Source organism: Xiphias gladius, chromosome 6 (assembly GCF_016859285.1).
Source record: "Xiphias gladius isolate SHS-SW01 ecotype Sanya breed wild chromosome 6, ASM1685928v1, whole genome shotgun sequence".
Lineage (NCBI taxonomy): Eukaryota > Metazoa > Chordata > Actinopteri > Istiophoriformes > Xiphiidae > Xiphias > Xiphias gladius.
The window spans coordinates 17006194-17028777 of record NC_053405.1 but is presented as its reverse complement, the minus strand read 5'-3'; the positions used below and the strand labels follow the sequence as shown (position 1 = coordinate 17028777).

The 22584-nt window shown below is 39.6% G+C and overlaps 1 protein-coding gene across 2 annotated transcripts; it reads right to left on the bottom strand.

Annotated features, from left to right (window-relative positions):
* Window positions 1-4002: 4002 nt before the first annotated feature.
* Window positions 4003-22400, bottom strand: rnf11b (ring finger protein 11b). 2 transcript variants are annotated; one of them, XM_040128853.1, is made up of 4 exons: window positions 21771-22400; window positions 13642-13668; window positions 8246-8415; window positions 4003-6428 (listed from the first exon to the last, which is right to left on the bottom strand). In XM_040128853.1, the coding sequence occupies exons 1-4, from the start codon at window positions 21891-21893 to the stop codon at window positions 6257-6259; spliced, it is 492 nt and encodes a 163-aa protein (XP_039984787.1). In that variant the 5' UTR covers window positions 21894-22400; the 3' UTR covers window positions 4003-6256. The 2 variants fall into 2 exon arrangements, with proteins under 2 accessions (XP_039984787.1, XP_039984788.1); XM_040128854.1 differs by lacking the exon at window positions 13642-13668 and having other exon boundaries at window positions 21771-22399.
* Between the last annotated feature and the right edge of the window lie 184 nt (window positions 22401-22584).

Genomic DNA, 22584 nt, shown 5'->3' with positions numbered 1-22584 from the left:
TCTGTACAATGAGAATTATTAATAAAATGTCCAAAGTTACTGAACAACAACAATTTAAAAAATGCTTTCATATAATAAAATAAAAAATACAGACATAAAATGTAGGCTTGACACAATTATTGGTACCTTTCTCATGAATTTAAATCTGTTTCTCAAACAAAATTAAAAAAACAAATAAGACTAACCTGTGCTTAATTTTCAGAGTTCACATTACTTAAATTAACCAATTTATGATAGTTTTACTGCATAAAAAGGGGCAGTTTCTTTTTTTTCCAGTTTCTTTTTCACAATGGTAAAGACAAGGGAGCTCTCTGAGAGCATCAGAAATGCTATTATCAAAAAACATAACAATTCCAAAGGCTACAAGGCAATTGGCAAAGATCTTGAAATTCCTGTTTCAACAGTTCGTAATGTTATCAAGACGTTTCAGTCATAAACCTGTTAAGATGCTTCCAGGACATGGTGCTAAGAAGAAACTCAGTAAGAGAAGTCTGTGAAAGTTGATGTGGATTGTGAGAATAAAAACACCACACAAGACCACTAAAGAGCTTCAGGCTGACCTGAAGCAATCTGGACTGGTGGTTTCAGGTCGTATCATACGCTGCACACTGAACTAAGTAGGGCTACATGGACGAAGGCCAAGGATGATACCACTATTGAAAGAAAGGCACAAAAAGGCAAAACTAATGTTTGCAAAAACTTTCATAGCTAAGCCACAGTCTTTCTGGGATAATATTTTATGGACAGAAGAAACCAAAGTTGAGCTTTTTGGGAACACAGTGCATCAGTTTATAGGTGACGAAATGAAGCCCATAAGGAAAAGACCTTTCACCCTACCTACAGTAAAACATGGTGGAGGTTCTATCATGCTGCGGGGCTGCTTTGCTGCCCCTGCTTCTGGAGACATTGAATATATCAATGGAGTGATGAAATCAGAAGATTACCAAGGCATTTTAGACAGACACGTTACCCAGTGTAAGAAAACTAGGTTTAAGGTGAAGGCCTTGCATCTTTCAGCAGGACAACGACCCAAAGCAGACATCCAGCAACACAGAAGAATGGTTGAAAAGGAAAAGATGGACTGTTTTAAACTGGCTGGCAATGATACCTGAACTAAATCCCATTGAAAACCTATGGAGAGCACTGAAATCTGACTTTGCAAAAAGGACTCCTGCAAACTTAAAAGAGCTTGAAACATATAGCAATGGCAGAAACTACCAGAGGACAGGTGCAAGAAGCTTCCAGATGGCTATAAGACACGATAAGAGGCTGCCATTCTTGCCAATGGTTCTGCAGCCAAATATTAGTGAAGGGTACCAATAGTTGTGTCTGGGGTACATTTTATTACTTCACTATTATGCAAGTATGCAGTTTTTTATTTTATTTTATTTTGTTCAGTAACCTTGGACATTTTATTCAATATTCTGATTATACAAAATTGGTTAATTTGCCTTTATTTCTGAAGATATTCTACTTAAAAATCAGGGGTTCCACTAATTTCAAGCAGGACTGTATACTACACAAAGCAATGTTAAGTTTTTGTGAAAACTTTTTGGGAAGTGTTAATTCAGCTGTTTATTGTTGAGGTTGTTGTGGTGTACTGGACTGAAATGGGTTTCTAATTTTTACCCTTCCTTAAGTTTGTAAATGGGGTGGGAAAAATATTAGAAACATCTCTCAATATACTGCAGTCCAATTCATCACCACTGCATACTGCCATCTCAGTGATAAACAAAGTTGAATTAACAGTGTCAGTCAAAATTGACCATTGTTGTGCTTGTAAAAGCAGACTCTTTGGCTGAGCTGTTGTATCAGATTGCATTCGATTTTACAGGTGTACCTAATAGAGTGGCTGTTGAGTGTATATTCTGTCATTATTCGAGAACCACCTAAATATGTTGTCTGGTATCTTCCCAAAGCTCTTGTATTTTGTTTGTACCCTCATAGTGTGACCAGTGCAGACAAAGCCACAGAAAGTCATGTACACTGAAAAACATTGTTTAAGGTGCACAGTCATATAGGAGGTCTCACTAGTCCTGCTATGTTTCATTACCACTCAAAGTGATTAACACTTGGGAATGCCGAGCATTAAACTTAAAGAGATGATTTAGAGACCTCGGAGGAGGCCTGCAACATCATTTCCCTAAAAGCTGTTTTAATTTGTTCCATTCATCTAAAACGAAGAAAAGCACTATCATGTACTGAGAAAGTGACTTTTCCTATCAGTTACTAGGTGCACAATGCGCAATGTGAAATAAAATACAACAGCACTACAATAAGTGTGGAGATTATAATGGTCAGTCTTTCATGACACTTTGTGAAAGAACCAGTAATTCAACTTATACTGTACTTTGTAAGTATGCTGCATTTGAGAGCTGCCAACTTTAATGGGGAACATGAGAAAGAAAAAAATGATAAATAAATAAACTCCCCTCCCTCCACTCTTTCTCTACAGCTTGATTAACCTGAATTTAAAAACTGAAAATACTGGTGTCTTATGTAGAAAATGACACAATAAAAGACAGCAATTAATCCCTGCTGGTTCCCTCTTTTATCAGTGTGTGTGTGTGTGTGTGTGTGTGTGTGTGTGTGTGTGTGTGGTATCGCTTATTTGAACAATATATGGATGTAGGAAATCACAATGACTTTTCCAAAATATCTATAGTCATGCAGTTGAGAGAATAAAACATGAACATAACTAACTAAAACCATTTTATCGCTAACTGTTTAATTTATATTCTAGGCCATGGCAGCACTGCTCAGTCAAAAGGCAGAGTTGTCTGAGGCTACAGTGCGTGTGGAACAATTTGTCAAAATTTTTGTCTCCAAACATATTAAACCAGATATATATGCATTTCGTTATTTAAATATGCAGGACTATATTCTTAGACAGTGTTTATTTAGTTTTCAAAAAATCCAATGCTAATACACATGGTCTTGGACACAGGTGAAGAAGAGCAGTAGGAAGATGGTGATGAATAGTGACATTTAAACTGGATTCTAATTTTTTTAAACAATATTAATAACTTAATTTTACTTTAAAAGTATTCATATGGTCATATATTTATATGATCATATAATATGATCCCTTTCAAGTGCCCAAACAGGAAATAAATCACACTGGCGGTTATGTTTTGTTGCAATGTCTATTTATTAACCTGTAGTACATAGCATGTGCATATTTATGCTTACAAAAGTATCTATACACAAGCATACAACACACATACCCCATTCACATATGAGCAAACCTTGCTGCAAATCCTGTACTTAAAGCAAAAAAAAAAAAAAAAAAAATTCCACCCTAAAAGAGCAATCACTTACCATTCCTGTGAGTCTGGATATTTTAAATAAATAAGTCTTTCCCGAGGTTCGAAGTCATAGCCAAAGGTCTATCTGGCCCATGATTAAGCAACATTTTGTGCAGCTGTTTCATTGTTCACAAACTGCTGACCAACAGTGTGTCATTTTCCGGGGATGGGAGCACATTTTCTCACTAGGAACTATTAGCACATTACAGGAAATCTATTTGGGTAAAATGGCTCAAACATCTCATTATTTATCCACCCACATTGTGATAAGTGAAGCAGCTCCAAAAAGTGTCCAACCGAGAAATATACATGTAGCTTTGGGGGAGAGCTAGTTTTCATTGGGATCAGGATATGTACGTATGTTCCATTTTTTTGTGAAATGGATTGTTTGATTATTTTTTGAGGAACTATGGCAGATACAAACACACATACACAATGACAGGGTTTAACTTTGTTTATCCCCACAATCCCATCATGCATTGCCAGTCCCAAACCAGGCTTGATTAGGTCCAGACTGAGATCAAAACCTTCCCTTTCTCTGCAGAAAGGCATTTGTATCCCAAAATGTCATCCGCTGTACCGCAGGACTGTTGCAGAGTGCAGATGAAAGCAGTGGGGACCAGCAATGCAATCCTACAAGAACCCTTGGGGAGAGAGTCAGGTGATGCGACAGAAACCAAATCCAAACACCATGATACACTGACAATTTATTAGTTTTATGACAATGTAGGACAATTTTCTTGACAGACCTTTTGTAATCTTCATGACATAACACGTACTATGACTGCCTGCCCCCCCCCAAGTGTCTTGAAGTTAACTGGACTCTGCTCTACATTTTAGCAGCTGATACTCACATGTAACCTAAGGCCATGAGGGTCCACCTTACTGATGGAGGACGATGTACAACATTAAGAGTTAAGTAGATTAAAGTAATGTGCAAAACTAAGGTGCTTACTGCTACCTCACACAAAGGCCAAGAAGCCTCGTACATGCACACACACGCAGGTATACGCAGGTATACGCACGCACGCACGCACGCACACACCACTAAAAGGCATTTTTTCCAAACTGTGTTTGATCTGTAGCATGCCCGCTAAGCAGGGGGGGCTCAAATGATTTATCATCCCCCAAATTATTCAAAGTCTCTCCGACCTCATTTGCATGCCAACGTTAGCAGGGAGAGGGAAAATAAACTGGATCCTTTGTATTTCTTTGTGCTTTCATTAACTTAGTGACTTAGGCGATATACATTTTAAAATGTGGCAAGGAGATCATTTAGATCGGGGCCTCAACTTGATGCGAAGAAAATGAAGACAATACCAATGTAAAGATATGTAACCTTTCTAAACTGAGAACTCACAGTCAGTTCATTGTATAACGGCTGACGATAAACTCCATATTCATTCTTCATGATCACTGTCCTGATGGTGACACCTAGCACCTTTAACTGTTTCCCCTGTGAATGTTTGCTTTAGGTGTGGTTGAACAGGTTTTTCACTGAACAAGTGATACTTTATTTATATGTGCAAACACATTAAATGAGCCCGACTTTGTGTATGTCTTTTTAATTTTGCCCTTAGGGAGTCCTTAAAATTACATGACTTGGTCTATAACAGGGGCACCAACCTCAGAAGTAATTCAGCAGTTTGGTTACCGTCACCAGTAATAAATTATGCACCCACTCCTGGTTCACAGAGACAGTGGCTTTCATTACAAATCATTGCAATGGTAATGAAAATGTAGGAAAGCAAATCACATACTTCACTTTGACATAATTACTGAATGGATATGGTCAACTCTTGTCACAAGTCTGATTAAGAAGTGCAAATATCTCTGATTTGTATGAATGGTTTGTTAACTGGTCCACTTGTGCTTTGGCCAATAATCTGAGACTGAGAAAGTTATGAGGAGTCTAAAGCTTGATGGCAACGGTCTACCAGCTATCCATCACATTAGTGACTAAAGCACATACTGTATTTTCCTTTGCCATGTCTGTGTTGTTAATAAACACTGGTTAAACTGAGCCCTTATGCTGACTGAGAAAACAAACACAGAACACAGATTTCACAAAGTCACAGGACAATCAACAATCGACAATCGACTGACCATTATTATTTTTCTCATGAGATCTGTACAGACCGACAACTTCAGGCCCAGGTGCCTTGGACAAGTGGAGGCCTGTGGTATGTCTGCAGAATACATCTGATGGTCGTAGTCTGAAGTCTGATGTCCATATCTTGCAGTTTTTAAATCATATATCTCCATCTGTAGCAATTTTTGCAGCAGATATGACTCTGCAACCGGAACCTGGCAGATCATATGAAGGGCATTTCTTTTGTTTATGGTAGTGAGGCTTCAGTAGTCCAAGAAATGCAATCTACAGCCTGATGATGGCAGTCAGAGGTCCTTTCTCCTTTATTCTGTCTAGGTTCATTTCAATGATTAAGGAAGTGTGTGACTGGGTATGCTTGCATGTGTATTTACTTTTATAAAAGCGGATCTTGGAAAGGTTTCTTAATCATACCAGTTAACTGTCATCCATTCCCCTTGACTTCCCTTTATATTGTATTATCACACTCCCCCATTGTCAGCTCTAATCTTTTACTCCTTTCCTTGATCCAGCTCCTTCCTGCTCATCCTGACCACCACCACTGTTCATTCCTCCAGTCCTTTCCCAGATGCGATCCTGTCCAGCAGGCCAACTGAGGAACTTGTGCATGCACACACCCACACCTACACCCACCCACACACTTGCGCGCACACGCGCACACACACACACACACACACACACACACACACACACACACACACACACACACACACACACACACACACACACACACACACACACACACACACAGACACAGCCATGACAGATCATCATAAATCTTTACATAATCACTGTGTGTGTGTGTGTCCAGTCTGGTCCACAGTTGTCTGTGGGCGTGTTAGTTGGTCTCGTAGGAGGAAAGCAGTGCAGCGTCCACAGGCTCCATGCAGGAGGGGCAAGTAAAGGATCTCATCAGCCAGTCATCTATACAGTCCATGTGATAGATGTGCATGCAAGGCAGGAACCGGATGGGGTCTCCGTACACGAAGTCCATCATACAGATGACACACCTGCACAGGAGAAAACAGAAACAGAGATACTCACTATTTCCCATTAACTTAGCACTATACTTTGATAAGGATTGGATATGAACAGCACAAAAATGCATAAAATAATAAAAGAGAAAAAAAAGGTACAAACATTATTTTGTACTTTTGATCTTTTCAATTGATACTACAAATACTTAATTGACTTGCAGTGCATTATTCGATTTAAAATATATAAATACAAAAACAGCACATCATGTCCTGTGTATTATGTATTATAGATGATGAAACTGTTTCAGAAACTATGTCAAGGATTAAGATTTAATTCTATATTCAGACTGTGAATTAAATAATGCTACCTAAGCATTTTAAAGGCCTACAAATCCCCCGATTAAACACAGATCACTGTGCTCAAGTAGCACAGAGGTATGAAAAAGTTTGGGCATTTCCAAAAGGCATAAAGTTAAAGATGACACATTTCTTTAATATTTTTGGCAAGATTACTTTTTTATTTCCATCTTTTACAAAATAACAAAAAAGGAAAAGGGCTGAAAACAAAAGTTTGGCCAACCTGCATGGTCAGTTCTTAGTAACACACCCTTTGGCGAGTATCACAGCTTGTAAATGCTTTTTGTAGCAGCTAAGAGTCTTTCAGTTCTTGTTTGAGGGTTTTTTGCCCATTCTTCTTTGCAAAAGGCTTCTAGTTCTGTGATTCTTGGAACATCATGCCTGCACTGCTGTTTTGAGGTCTATCCACAGATTTTCTATGATGTCTAGGTCGGGGGACTGTGAGGGCCATGGCAAAATCTTCAGCCTACGTCTCTTAAAGTAGTCCAGTTTGGTGATTGGGGGGTGTTTAGGATCATTACCCTGTTCTAGAAACTATCCTCTTTTCATCTTCAGCTTTTTGACAGACGGTGAGATGTTTGCTCCCAGAATTTGCTGGTACGTAATTGAAACCATTCTTCCTTCTACCAGTGAAATGTTCCCGTGCCACTGGCAGCAACACAAGCCCAAAGCATGATTGATCCACCCCCGTGCTTAACAGTTGGAGAGATGTTCTTTTAATGAAATTTTGCAACTTTTTTTCTCCAAACATACCTTTCCTCACTGCAGCCAGGAAGTTCTATTTCAACTTCATCAATCCAAAGGCCTTGTTTCCAAAATGCATCAGGCTTGTTTAGAACTTCTTCGCTGAACTTTGTGGTGATGACGTAAGAAAGGTTTTCTTCTGATGACTCTTCCATGAAGGTCATATTTGTGCAGGTGTTGCTGCACAGTAGAATGGTGCACCACCACTCCAAAGTCTGATAAATCTTGCGGAAAGTCTTTTGCAGTCAATTTGCCTTTGTAGCAAACCTATGAGCAGTTCTCTCTCTGAAAGTTTTCTTTGTCTTCCAGACGTGAACTTGACCTCCACCTTTCCTGTTAACTTCCATTTATTAATTACATTACAAACTGAGAAAGTGGCTGCCTGTACACTTTGCTATGTTCTTATAGCCTTCTCCTGCTTTGTGAGCATCAAATATTTTAATTTTCAGAGTGCTAGGCAGCTGCTTAGAGGAGCCCATGGCTGCTGATTGTTGGAACAAGGTTTGAGGAGCAGTAGTATTTATAAAGCTTTGACATTTCTTTTGTATAGTGCTCCTTTTGTTTATTCACTCTTATTAAAAATGTTGCAAAGAACATTTAATCTTTAACTTTATGCCTTTTTGAAATCTGTTCATCTTCTACTTACTTAACTATTCACAGCAGCAGAAATTTTGAGTGGACCTGACCCTGACCCTGTTGCTCTTATAAAAAAAAAAAAACTGCTGCGTCTGCCATTGGTTTCTACTCACTCTCTGATCTTCTTCTCAGAGCCATCCCGCCCCAGGTCATACACGCCCTTTGGGAGGTGCTGGATGAGGCCGATACGCTGGGCAATGCGAACCTGCTCCTCCTCTGTCAGCTGAGTGGCCAGTCGGGCTTGGCTGGGTGTTGGGTGGTAAACAGGCACATGGATCTGCTCCTGCAGAAAGAGAGAGAGGTGGCCACAGTTTAAAAAAAAAAAAAAAAAAGTCAGACTAAGTCACAGTCTTATAAATCTATGCCTGAGCATTCTGTAACACGAAATTAGTATGTAGGTGAAAGTACGCCTCAGAGGGGAGGATTTACAGAGATACACAGTACAATACACAGAAAAAAATCGTAAGTCATGATTACTTACCACTTCTTGGAATCACTTCACTAGCAAACTTATTTCTATTACTCCAGACCATCTGCTGCTCTCACACTACAGCTCCAGGAGAGTTATGGCCAAGTGTACACTTCTAAATAATAAGTCTTAGCATTGGTTGGAGGCCTGGTTTGTGGCAGAAAATATGTTTGGAGGAATCTGAAGATACGCTGCAGTAAGACTAATATTCTGGTTTCATAAGACCTGTTTACCAAATCTCTCTTCAGCCTTAATTCTACCATTGTGGGAGGTTACTTAAACAAAAGCAGAAGATGTTGCTCTTGTTATCACTTTCGGTGGAAGTCAAGCTAGGCCTAGCAGATGAGCCACAAGCCTATGAAACTTTGTTTTGATTATGGCACAAACATGCTCTGTTGACTGGGATATAAATGTTTATTTTAAAACTGAGAGACGGAATATTGTCACCAACTGCCAATACAATACTGGTAGGTATTACTGTCTAAATTCGTCAGCCTGAAGGATGGCTTTCACTACACGTTTAAAACACCTAGTTGACTGTAAGAGTTTCACAATTCAACACACATACTTTGTTTTTAAGTAATTTATCCCTCTCAAAAAGAAGGCCTCCAGGACTCAAATGCTCACAATAACTTTTGTTGATAACTGATGTAATCATTGATTAATTACAAATTAACAATGTTTCTGGCTATGTCGTGGGATTATTATTATTAAGATCTCAGGCAGTAGGTGGTAGTGTTTCCCCACACCTTGTTCCAACAGCCGGTGTAGCAGTGAGGTACATGGCCTCTTTTACCTGACTTTGCTGAGTCAGACTGTTTTAAAATGAAAATACATTGCTGGTTTCATACCGAATTGAACACCACAGCACAGAGGTGTACAGTTTAAAGTGTAATGAATGATGTGCTCTGGCAAAGCTCTCTCTGAATGTTTCTCGTGGGAGTTGACAAGCCGCTATCAACATAACTGTGAAGTCACTACAATCGAAACAGCCCATTAATCTTTCAACTTTCCTCGGAAACTCTTCAAAACAATCATTTTATATGGTCCGGCCTAAAGTTCCACTCTTCAATGGGTGGAAAGATGACGCTGGCCCACACCAAACTTCAAAGCAGCCAAAGCCTCCCTATCTGTCTAAACTTTGGTCACCAGAAATTTTCCTTTGGTTTGAACAAAAGTGACAAGTCGAGCGTCTTTCATTATGTGTTTCAGCTGTGTTTCAAAAACTGGTGCACAGAACCACATAAATAAAAGTTTGAAGTGTACTGAAAGTAATATTCAAATCAAAGTGAGTAACAGGGTTTCAGTAACAGACTGTAATGTGTCAAAGAAAAAAAAAGTCCTAATATTACCACACCACAAACTATATTGTAACCTGCAACCCTATATAATACTGTGTATTATATGTACAGTATTTTTTATATAATATGATATGATATAACATATAAAAATCAAGGTATTTTGTTCTGTGAAACTTTACTGACAATATCAAGTATTAAATAATTCTGAAACAACTGCAGCAAAAAAAATGCATATAACACAGCATCTTATAACACGGATGACTGAAATAATAAAAATAGAGCTGAAACATTTAAACAGATTATTCTCCAATTAAGTCATTTTTTAAGCAAGAATAACAAATACTTATCATTTCCAGGTTCTCAAATGTGAGGATTTGCTGTTTTTCTCTTTCTTATATGACATTAAACTGAATATAAACACAAGTTATCTGAAACACCACTTTTGGCTCTTGAAAGTTGTGATGGAGAATTTTTAAGTATTTTCTGAGAAAAAGAGTAATCAAGGAAATGACCGGCAGATTAATCAATAGTGAAAATAAAAGTTAGTTGCAGCTATGAATAAAGCATTAACCCTTTCATTTTATAACATCAAAATGATAACATGCTAATGATAACATTTAATGTCCAGCAAAACCTTTATATCCTACATCTGGGCTCTCAAACTGCCGGCCCGCATTCCCTCCCCCTCTGGTCCGCGTTTGATGCCAAAAATGTAATCTGGCCCACAAAATTATTTTTTTATTTTATTATTTTTTTCTAGTTGTTATATACCAATTAAAAAAAAAAACATTCATATACAATTGAAATAAAACGCAGTTGTATTACAGAAAAAAACTAATTTTGTTTCGTGCAAAAATAATGGCAAAGGTCAATGATGCCCGCCTAAGCCCAGGCAGTTTTGGATAAAAAGGGAGCGGGTTTTGGGGCTTTATTTGTTGTTTGGCTAGGAATAACAAAGATGTCTCCTTCTAAACTGAAAAGGAAAGTGGATGATGAACAGACAGTTTCAAGAAAGACAAAAATTGCTGTATTTTTGGTTTAATTTGAGTTTAATGGAAATGCTACCTGACTGATATGCAATGAAAAAAGTCATCGTAAAGGAATATAATCTCAAGCGTCATTACTCAACTAAACATGGAGAACAGTATGAGAAGTACCAGGGAGACGAGGAAAATACGAGCCATGAAGCTACAGAGAGAGCTAACATCTCAGCAAAGTCTCTTCCATAAAGTCAAGAAGGATGCTGATGCTGCAGTTGAAGCAAGTTATGTGCTGAGTGAGTAACCCTGACCCTAACGTTGAATTGGCCCTCCTATGAGGTGACAATACCAGCAGTGACCCCAAGCCCCTTTTAGTTTGAGATCCCTGCCCTAGAGGGTCAGTGAAAACATAAAGCTTTTCCAGAAATGGCAGTCTAATGAGAAATTGATTTACACGGTATTTTTTTTTCTACAGTAGTACAATCCAACTTTATATCCTTGTATTTGATGAATTAGATTTATTTGAAATGTTAACATATAGCAAACAGTTTACATAAATACAGGGGAGAACAGGTACACTCAAACTTTGGTTCTCTGTCTTGTGTACTACCTTGGTCTCTTAAGTGCCTTCCTCCTTTCGAAAGAGAAGTTTTTATTCACTCAACTCTCTCACTTTGCGGTCTATGACTGCGTCTTGGCCTCATCCACTTCCTTCATTCTCTTTCTCCCCCATTCAGACATTCTCAGACACTCACTACAGCAGTGGTTTGTGCACTAGTTTCTTCATCCTTGAGCCCACGCTTCAGCCCACAGACTCCCTTCCCTTGTCCTTCACCTGTGTGCCAAACCTTTTGTCAGGCAACTGAAAGGATCCTTCAACCAGGTCATGGATTAGGCTAAGTCCACTGTAATGCCATTAAGTGAGCTCTTGCATTCACCACCTGTATATCCACACTCAAGGGACGACCTTTTGACACAAAGCACCACACCTGAATGAAGCTGGAGATCAAGACTGGTGTTAGCAGGAAAGAAATCTATCCAAACCTTCTAATAAAGATTTATCAGACAATATTCTGCTTACCTGCTTCCCTGTATGATCTACCTACACGAAACAGCAGTTAAAGAAAACTGCTAAACGAAACCGTGCTGTTACACTGAACAGTAGGCATGAAACACAAGTAACTCTCCATTTTTCTTTGCCTTTTAGTTGTTACTAAAACAAATATGTTTCTGTGACTGTTATGAGAGCATTAAACTTTACCATAGCTGATATGACAGTGAGTAAAAACCCTTTTTTGTGTTTTTTGGACAAAATATTTTTTTATTGGCACTCCACTGATTTTACACATCAAAGTCAGCCTACTCGTCATGAAAAGTGCCACTGTTGTGAAGACAATCGTTTAATGTCTTCTTCGACTCTGGATGAGCTTTCCCTAGTGTGAAAAAGTAACCCTGATGTCATCGGGGTCATCTCAGCTTGGGGTTTGGGGCTTTGAATTTTTAATAGAACGTTTGTGTTACAAACTGGAGGTGTGGCGTTTGAATGACGTGGGTGTTTTTCTGGCATGAAGGGTCTAACAAAGGGTGTGAGTTGCATTATGGGAAACGTAGGATGCAGTTCTGGAGTCTGGCTCATCCTAGGGAATAAAAGTAGGTTATATCTAGACCTATGCTGCCCAGATTTGACCATATTTTCTGTCTGTCGCAAGACCCCAACTTTATGGAAGAGCAACACTAATTTACTGGAGAACTGTTTTAAGTGTTTTCTATTAAAGCTGCAATGTCAACAGTTGACAGAGCATCTAATGTCTCTATTCAAAGGTTGTTTTACCTGGTTTTTGTAAGTCTAGTGTTATACTTCCTGCATCTGCAAGAACCACAGGGTCCGAGTGACATAAATTTCATCATCAGAGGGTGTAGGTGAGGCTCTGCGCGGACGTCCATGTACACTCTAATTTGTTGTGGCAGAGAAATGCGCCTTCATTGGTGAGATCATCATTGATATAAAAATGATTATATATGCGTTAGTAAGCATAATGGGCACAGAAACCATTCTTAAACATAGTCCCATTTCAATTATTTAAAAACGATCTTTTCGAGTTAAATGGTTTTCATGGCCAAAATGCAGAACAACAATGACCACGTTAGATAGCAATCAGCATCTCAGCACCACAGCATTTTAAGCCATGAGTCAGCATAACTTTAGCAATTGAGGTAGTCTGCTGCTCCCCTGACAGCCACTCCTTTTACCCATGTCAAAAAGAGACGGCAGACAGGCAGCAGGAATAAAAGCTACAGACAGGGCCTCAGAGGGGGGCAGCAGCTGTACTGTGTGTGTGTGTGCGTGTTAGGAGCGTCAACTGTGCAGTGCTCAGCAGTGTTATTGTTGTCATATGCCTCTCCCTTCTTTCATAGATGGCATGTCAGCTGGGCTGACAACTGTTCATTATGTGACCTCAGATTGACCAGAAGGACAACAGTCTGAGAGATGGAAAGTGAGACAGACACACAAGGCAAGAGTGAAAGGGCAACTAAGGGGGGATGGAGGGTGCAGGGCGGTGGCTATCTGAGACCTTGATTTCCTCAGCCAAGCATGCTGTAGGCTGCTGAGCCAGGCACACAGCAGCAGAAACTGTTAAACTGCCAGGCCAGGGCAGCTATTGGTGAGCGGGAAGGGAGGTGGAGATTATAGGCAGGAATGAGAGCTGATGCGCACAGAGAAAGTGAAAGAAAGACAAATAGAGTGGGGAGGCATTTACCCTTGGTCTTCCATCATCCATCACCAACTGAAAGAGATTCAGAAGAAAGACGAGTGGGAAAATGAAAGATGGAGGCACTCTCCACCCACAAGTTCAATAACAGCCTAGATTCTCCCCGGAGTCAGATGCGTGTTATTTATGTACATGTGTGGCCATGTGACGGAAGGGAAGATGGGTTAGATCCACTCAAGCACCTCTCACTTGCAACAGAACCAGTTCAATTATCCAGGCAAGGCGTTGGCTTTGCGCATTCACACAGAAATCGCCTATAACGACATACTGAGCATGATTCCAGCATTAAATGACCTCTCCAGACAGATGTGGCAAGCTTTTCTACTCATTGGAGAACAGCAAAGAGGTGGAAAATGACAAAAGAAGAAGCATTCTGAATACTCACACAAATTTATGGATTTGAATCTTGTTTTACAGTTAAACGACTGGACTGCCAACATGGTAAAGCAATACTATGGTTGCTACTGAAAGTTTGTAGTTTCATAATTTTCTTCTATATCATTCTCGAATTCCCCAAAGATAGTGCACTTCATATGTAACAGGTTTCACAACAGGAGAAAAAATATCACACCTTCCAAAAAAAACCTTCTCATACTGCTCCCACAGTAAAACCCACTTCACGCTGACCACAATTCAAGCTAATCACAAGCTGTGTTCATTATGAATGGGGAAACTACTATCATGTAACTGATACTTTTTGAACATACAGGAGATTAGTATTTGATAATAAAAAAGGATATATTTCGGGTGGAATATCACTACAAGTATTACATGAATGCCTTCAAAAAAAAATGGAGTGCTTTTTATTGTCTCTTTTCTCTTGTGCTTTTCAGAGATAGGGTCACCTTGGTATATGTAAAACTGTAATATGCCAAAACGCAACCTGTTGCATGCTTTTGAATCCTAGGAATATTACTGCTTTACTCCCACTTAACCAATGATGTAAGGTTTATAAAATTAGTCCTGTTCTGGCAGACTGCTGAGGCAGGAAAACATTTTCAGCCACAGCTCCTGTCTGTGCCGACATGACGCCAACATACCAGAGCAGCCAGAGCATTTAAGGGCTAATGTGTATGTGGGAAAGGGGCTGCAGGCAGGCAGCATGCTGACTGGGAATAATTCCTCGTTTGAACACATGCTGTAAGAACAGCATAGTGACAAGATAAAAATGCATTGTCTGTAACGTCTTGTCAAACCTCAACCATACCCAGTGCAGGAAATATCTACTTGCCAAATGTGGCTGTATCCTGTGTGCAACCTAAGCAGCATCAATATACACTTAAGGGGAAGCAACACTAGAAACACGAAGTGTTTGCAGGCTCTGAAATCTTACCTCTCTGTGTAGAGACCAAGACCAACAAGACCTGCAGACACATGCACACAATATAGGCAAGCCTGCAGACTGGTAACAAAGACAACAATGGGAGGAGGAGAAGGATGCACATTAGCATCACAGGATGTAATTGTTGATGTGATAACAGGACAGGCTGTCCGTGTGACGATAACAGCATGCGTATATGCTTTACTTCATCAGCCTGGTAAGACAGGAAGTTGGGGCATTGTGTCGGCGATTTTATTAACTCTAGTATTAAAAAAATAACATATGACGAAGCTCACACAAAGCCTTCCCTGTAGCCACATAAAAACTATGGATGATGAACACAACGAAAATATTTTGGAAACAGTAAAGGTGCAAATTTGGGGGAAACACAGGTACGTAAACACTAGAAAGTAATAAAATATTTTCATTCATTTTCAATTTTACCAGCAGCAATAAGCTAATCATGCCAGAACAGCATCAGCCAATAAAAAAAAATATCAGGGGAGGTGTACCACATTATAAAGACCCTTTACAGCCTTTCACTTAGTTATTTCAATGTAACATAATGACCAAAACCATCCAGACCCTTCTGATCATATGAGGCAGGGATGGCAACTATCAATCGGGAGAAGATGAGAACTAAACTGTGAGAGGCAGTCTTGAAGAGGACGAGAGAATGAGGTGGTGGTTATTTGAGTCCTTGTCCTTGTGGTCAGCACTCAGGAACAGCAACCTCTGTGCGGCTGTGGCCCCGCCAAAGCCCACAGACTATGTCGCTGACCTGCAGTACAATGGCTTGTTTGTCAGCACCACCACCCCCTCCACCCCCCCACAGCGTTTCTGTTACCATATTAGGGCAAGACTTTAGGTAATCTGTCTCAAAGGGCTCTCAGATGCATTATATCACTGCCTTAGAAGGCTAAAAGCCAACACCATATCTGATTTAAGTGACTTCATCATACCTGTGGTGAAGTCAGAAGCCCTTTGACTGAACTCATCTGCCAGACACATTACTGTTATCTGAACACAATGAGGTGGAGGTCACAATCTTTTCCCGTCTTCGCTGTAACTACAAGGGTGACCATTTGGCTGAAAGAACCTGCAGACCAGAGCAGCAAAAATTTTCAAAATGTGATTTTGAGCACATTTTCAAATGTAGTTTGGGATAAGATATTTTCTTCTTACCTTTGAAGCATTATGAAGATGTCTTATTGGCATTTTACCATTTCTTTTTATGGACGCTGTTACAAAGGAACATTTCTTGTTCCAGTCTACACTTACAGATACATTGAAAACAAGCCACAGCCTACTAAAACTGTAGACACAACCGTGCAGAAAATAATTGTTTGGTTTGTCATCTCTTCTCACTTCCTTCCATCTTCTATGCCCTTCCTCATCTCCACTCCAGGTTTGAAAGCTAATTAAAAGCCAAGTCCAAAGTAAACTTACTTTCCCCATTTCTTCTGACCAAGCCTGCTGAACACAAAGCAATCTGCTAACTACAAGCTCTCTCCTCTCAACAGCAATGCAGTACCTGACAGACTCTGTGCTCTTCAACTCTTTGTGTATCTGCTGCTGTGTACCCCCTGGTCTACTAAACCCTCTGAAAGGAGATTTGGCCTTGTCTTTGAACAGAGCAGGTTCTTCTTTGATGTTTTTTAGAATTTTTTTACCCTCTGGGCCTCATATTCACACAAAAGTGACAGAAACAGTTAAAAAGACTGAAAATGGAAGTGTATTAAAGAAAACCAAGTTCAGCTACATGCAAACAAACACAATGAATCTCTTAAAGTCTGCAAGGTGTTCCAGCCAATAACGTTTAGCCATAAAAGTTAACTGACAGCAGCATAAAGCCTTTGTGCCAAACTGAATGTGATCAATAAAAACTCCTGTCACTGCTCCCATCTCTGAGGCTTAACAGGGAGGCGGGGGCATTACAAGCCATACCAGGGGACCCATGTGTACACACACACACACACACACACACGGGTGCCTTATCTCCCGTAGCTCAGTCCCACAGCGATGAGTCAGCACTCGTCTCACCAGCTGCTTCCAAATCACCACATCGAGACCCAACGTGCAGTAAGCGACACATAACACACACGTTTGCACACCAACACATGGGGACAGGCTCACCCACTGAGGCATTCACAATATTAGGACGAAAAAACAGAACTGCGCCTCCCTTTGCTTTATAGCCTCCCCATCCGATGCAAAAGAAACACTCACAGATTCACTTACATTGAAATCATTTTGAAAAGACATTAAATTGTCCACTAGCGTAAGTGGTTGGCTCAGTGGACCAATCTCATCCACTTAGCTTTCGACATCAATCTATCCACACCTCCACCATCCTATGTCTATGTAGGCGTATGTCTATATGAACTGCAATATCCTGATATTAAGCCAATATAAGCTATTTTTTGATCAAATTATCTCCAAGTTCTTGCCATCCTACACATAACAGAATTACGAGTATCCCAGTTTATGTCATATTAAAAGAGAATTTTAGACATGTACTACACAAATCAAACTATAACGGTCAGAGATATTAAGGCATGTTGCAACAAATGCAGCAGAGTTACTGCTTGACAACAAATGCTGTATCTGTTGCCAGGCAAGTTTCAGAAAGTGGCTGACACATAAATTGAAAAAAATAAAAATAAAAAAATGTCGGACAGATAGGTAAATATCAAATATCAGGCAGCTTTACGATCAGGCAATTTTTAGTACCAGCTAAAAGTCATATTATATATTTAACATACATGATTTTGCATTAAATGTCTTTTTTTAGACCTGTTTTATTGCAAAACATACAGTATGTATCATTAATATGTTGATGTCTCTGCAGAATGAGTGGCAGAGAATATAATGTGTCCCCTCATGCCTATAGCCACTTACTGTAGTATAGACAGTTATAAATCTTAAGTGTTGCTCCAACCCTACCCTCATATATTGCTTACATGAATTATGCAGGAATATGATCTCGAATGAATATAAATAAAAGATGCCCCTGACTAAATTATGAAGAACTTGATCAAAATATTGTCTTAGAACAAGATCAATATTTAAATTATTGCAGTTGAAACAGTCTGAGTTTGTGTGAATAGTGTCCATATACTGCCCTGTCTTTGTTCAGCCTATGACTTAAGATGGCCTTGAGCCCTGCAGATGCCAGTCCGTGCACTGCCTCTTTTCAGCCAGGAAATTATTGAACAGTACTAAGTGAAGCCTTGGGCCAGGCAGTGGATACACCCAACTCCAGATGCTGGAATTCACCCCCCTCTGATTCACCGCTGACTGGATTCCCAGGAAACATGGTCTGATTGGTGTCAATGTGACAGACAAACTCAAGGATAAGCAGTCATTTTGAAGGCTCAGAGTGTCTGAACAATGGTTCTGTTTTATATGCATTGTACTTGCATTTCAATGATATTAACCGAGTTTCCAGGTTGGATCCAACTTTATGACCTGTTTTATATTTTTTGATACACACAACACTGAAATTAACTCGAGCTTAATATGAAAATGGGCTAAACTACAGTTACTGGACAGTTTTTCTCTGTACTTTTACAGTTTCATTTTTTTTAAAGGTTGAAATGAAATCAAAATCGGTATGTTCTCAAAAGTTATCTAGGGAGTATGTGATGCAAAACAGCCATGCAGAGGGACTCAATGGCAGCAACGTGTGTAAGCTTCCAGTCATAACTTGTTGAAATTCTCACTGAGGGTCATTCACCACTCCCCAATGTACTGTCTCATACAATTAGTCAGTGATGTGATTAGTTGCACTTTTTTCCAATGGGCCTGGGGCACATGCTGCCAGTTTATGTGTTATATAATTTACAGCTATGAATAATTATAATACAATAAAAAAAAGTCAGTTCCAGGCAACTTGGAAAGAAATCCTCTGAATTAACTCCCTCAATGCTTAAGGATCTACCTTAATGTTGTTTCTTTCAATTCAACAGCTTTCATTCAAATCACAACATAAACCTATTATTATATGTTAGGGTCTGAATCATGACCCGTATATTAAAAAAAAGTATAACCCACAATTCAGCACTTCAAATACATTTTTTATAGTAAATAAAAGACGTCAAGTTAATTATCTGGGGACTTTATTGTATTGACAATGTGATGGATTGCTTTTAAAATACAATGAATCGCTGGGAGATTTGTAATAAAAAAATCTCCATTCATCCTCATTTATTACCAGACAACTAGACAAAAGTTGGGTTTTTTTTGGCTGTAAAAACAACGACCACCCTTCTTCTGTATTCATGTTCTGTAACTTAAGCACAGCCGAAGTCCATATTGTCTTTGCTTTGGATTTCACTATTGTGATTTCCGGCATCATGTTTTTCACTGTGACCCTCTGGTATGAAGGACAGACCTGCAGTTGCCTTGAGTATACTGGCATTTGCACCCAGGGCCGTACTCGACAGCTTTTGTAAACTCAATTTCAACACACAGCCCTTCCAAAGTGTGTTAAGCTGAACTGCAAGCATACAAAAAACAGTGTGCTGTGTTCTCATACTGGGTTCAAATGGTGAAGGTGCTGATTACTGTGGTCACCAGGGAGAAAAGCACTGGCAGGTCTGAAAGAGCCCTTTATAAGTATGTTTTAACTAGTTAGTTAACCCTCTTGTGATACTATGTCAGTCTAAACAAACTGCTTTCAGAGCTGCAAAGAAAATAAGCAATGTTTGTGTCGTTTATTAAACCATCCCTTCTCTAAGAGACCAGAGCTGGCAGCTTTGACCTAATTACACGCTGCTGTATGCCAGACATGACATACTTGTAGCAACCTGGACATGGATGCATGCCAAGCATTTCTTGCTCTGTACATTTATAATCTTTGACTGAATCTGATGATGTCTTGTTTCTGTGATGTTACCAAGTTTTACCATAAGTTTCTCTAAAAGATAAAAGATAAATAACAGGCAGTTGTTTGTTAACTGGTAGGCCATAGCAATCTTTTGCACCATAAAGAAATTTAAAAATCAACATAGATTAAAAACCGGTAAATATACAAGGCCACTGATTTGAAAAGTAAATGCAAATTGTTTTAAGGACATTGCAGTGCTTTATCAGAATTACTTTTCTCCTATTTTACACATCCGACCGAAGTGATTTCAGCTTTTGAGACTGACTCAAATATATAAAACAAAACCGAAAAAAGACTCAGAACAGCCTGTCTGAGCATGTGCCTTGACGCTGACCAATCACATAACTACTGTACTTTCTAGAGCCCAAAAATACTTTACATGTTATTAATTTATACACACTTATTGTGGGAATATGTCACCAGATGCAACTATATGCCGCTGTTCTATATTTTAGGTTGTTTTTGGAATTGTTAGTAGGACATATTTATTGTTAGTTTTGGTCTTTTAAAGAACTGTACTGATAATAACACAAAGATAAAGAAGGACCACGCTGACCTCACCAATAATGGTGTTAAGAGTGAGATCTATAAAGTACCAAAAAATACCATCTATACCATCTACCCATCTCATAACTGGTCAATATGCATGGTGGTCGATGGTTGGAAGCAGCTGTAGATTTCCTGGTCATATACAGTATACAGTATACGGTGATGGTAAATTAGATCTGCAAAAGGGAAAACCAATAATCTGTCTACAATATTTCAAAAATCTATCGGATATCTTGACGGCTATTTCTCTTCATCTCTATTTCATAAAATCTTGCATTTTAAAATCTAGTTGTGCAATTATCAGAATCAAATAATGCTTTTCAAATGATAGACAACAAGAACATTTTCCACTTTATGTTTCCATCTTGGCTGTAAATTGTTTACAAGAAAGGTTTGCACTTAATTACAGTATACTGAATCTAAAACACAGAAGTATGTAGCTTTCTATAAAAAGAGCTCTCATGCTGCACTGAGCTGAGATCACCTTCAGTTTCCCATTTGTTTAAAAACACTTATCTTAAACCTACAGATAAGGCCTGGCTTAACCTAGTAACAGGTAAACTCTCTGCCAAGGCCTTACATAACACATAACAGCTGCCTCTTATTACAGAAAAGCACACGGGAGAAGGGTAACATCATACATCATATTTACAGTTACAACATGGCCTGGTCTGTTTGTGGATGATCTAATTCAGGAAATAAAGACGCCAGACAAACAAAGTTGCTGCCCTGGAGGAAATCGGTGAAGGAAGAAGCTCAGAAAGTTATGAGAGTCACTGTTTTCCAAAACTACAAAACTCCCTCTTTAACTGTGAACTGGGGTCCTTTTCAAGACCATTCAAAATACAGTTCATGCTGTTAAAATGACCTACAGGCCATAACAGATAGTCTGTGCGTCTTAATTCATATCCACTGAATAGAAGCCAAAATTACACGCTTCAGTGTGTTTGAATGAAAACTAAAGCAAGTGAGGATATAGTGCTGCTATCATAACAGCGAAGGATGAATATCACTTCAGGGAAATGGTAGACACAATCAGGACCTTCGGATATAACAACGAGGATTAGTTTCAAAGCTATGAAGGGGCGGGGTCAGTGGGGCTGGATGGCTGGCCAAGGGTGATGCTGGATTTGTAAACATCTGATCTAGCCTCACATATTGTTGGTCAAAACACCAGTTTCTCGGTTGTTGTCGCTGCCAAGAAAAAAAAAAGGGACTGGTATACTGGGCCAGACCTGCCACACGTGAAACGACATCATCCCAACTCCGGGTATTTCATGAATTTGGTTAACTTCGTGGGAAAAACACAATGGCTATGTGGTCATATATTGGTTTAAAACAGTTGGTCAAAGTTACCTGATAGGGGGGCGGTGGCTCCTGGTCGTGGTCAGCACCGTCTCCGTAGCTGGCCCGGTCCGACTGAGATTCATGTAGCAGAGAAATATCATCCGAGGTCGGAGATTTCAGACAGTTTCCCATCTCCTTCCTCCTTGGTCAAACTCTTCACTCTCTCTATTTCGGTGTCGCGCTACTTGCAGCGGATTTAACTAACAGAGGATGCCACTTTCGCATATAATGTCAGTGGATGAGGAAGCGTCGAGGAGGTGTTTTTTCCATACACAGCTGATGAATCTCCTCTCCCTGACGACGGGAGGGCTGCTCGGTTCAACAACAACAAAACATCCCTCGGCTAGCTAGCCACACAAAGAGCTACCCTGCTAACACAAGCTAGCACTCGAAGGTAGCATCTAGCACTTGGTTAGCTTGAAAAAATCACTACTGCAACAACCTTAAAGAATTTTACATCCGCGGAGGCAGCGAGGCGAAGAAAATGTTAAAATCCCTCATTCAAAATGACAGAGCTAGCCGGAGATTTCTTATCTGAAACCTCCCCGGCTGTCAGGGACTTTCCAGTTTGCAGCTGCCCGACAACGACAAAAGGTGGTGATGTAGCAACACGAAGCACCGCCCCGTCGGACAACTAAACCAATGAGCTTTCATCTACATCCAGGAACCTCGAATCCTCAGCCAATCAGATTCGTGATCACATTGCCCTTCGCTAAAAACATAAACACAGAGCTTAAATCGACAAATGAGTCTTTGTAATTGCAGTTTCGGGGCAGTTTCGCTATTACTAGCGCTGGCCTCAAAACATTACACGATCACCCAC

Coding starts and splice junctions, on each gene's coding strand:
- rnf11b (XM_040128853.1), bottom strand. CDS start 21,893: ATGGGAAACTGTCTGAAATCTCCGACCTCGGATGATATTTCTCTGCTA. Junction 13,669..21,770: donor AGCCACCGCCCCCCTATCAG/GTAACTTTGACC, acceptor AATCTCTTTCAG/TTGGTGATGGATGATGGAAG. Junction 8,416..13,641: donor TGGATGATGGAAGACCAAGG/GTAAATGCCTCC, acceptor CTCTTTCTGCAG/GAGCAGATCCATGTGCCTGT.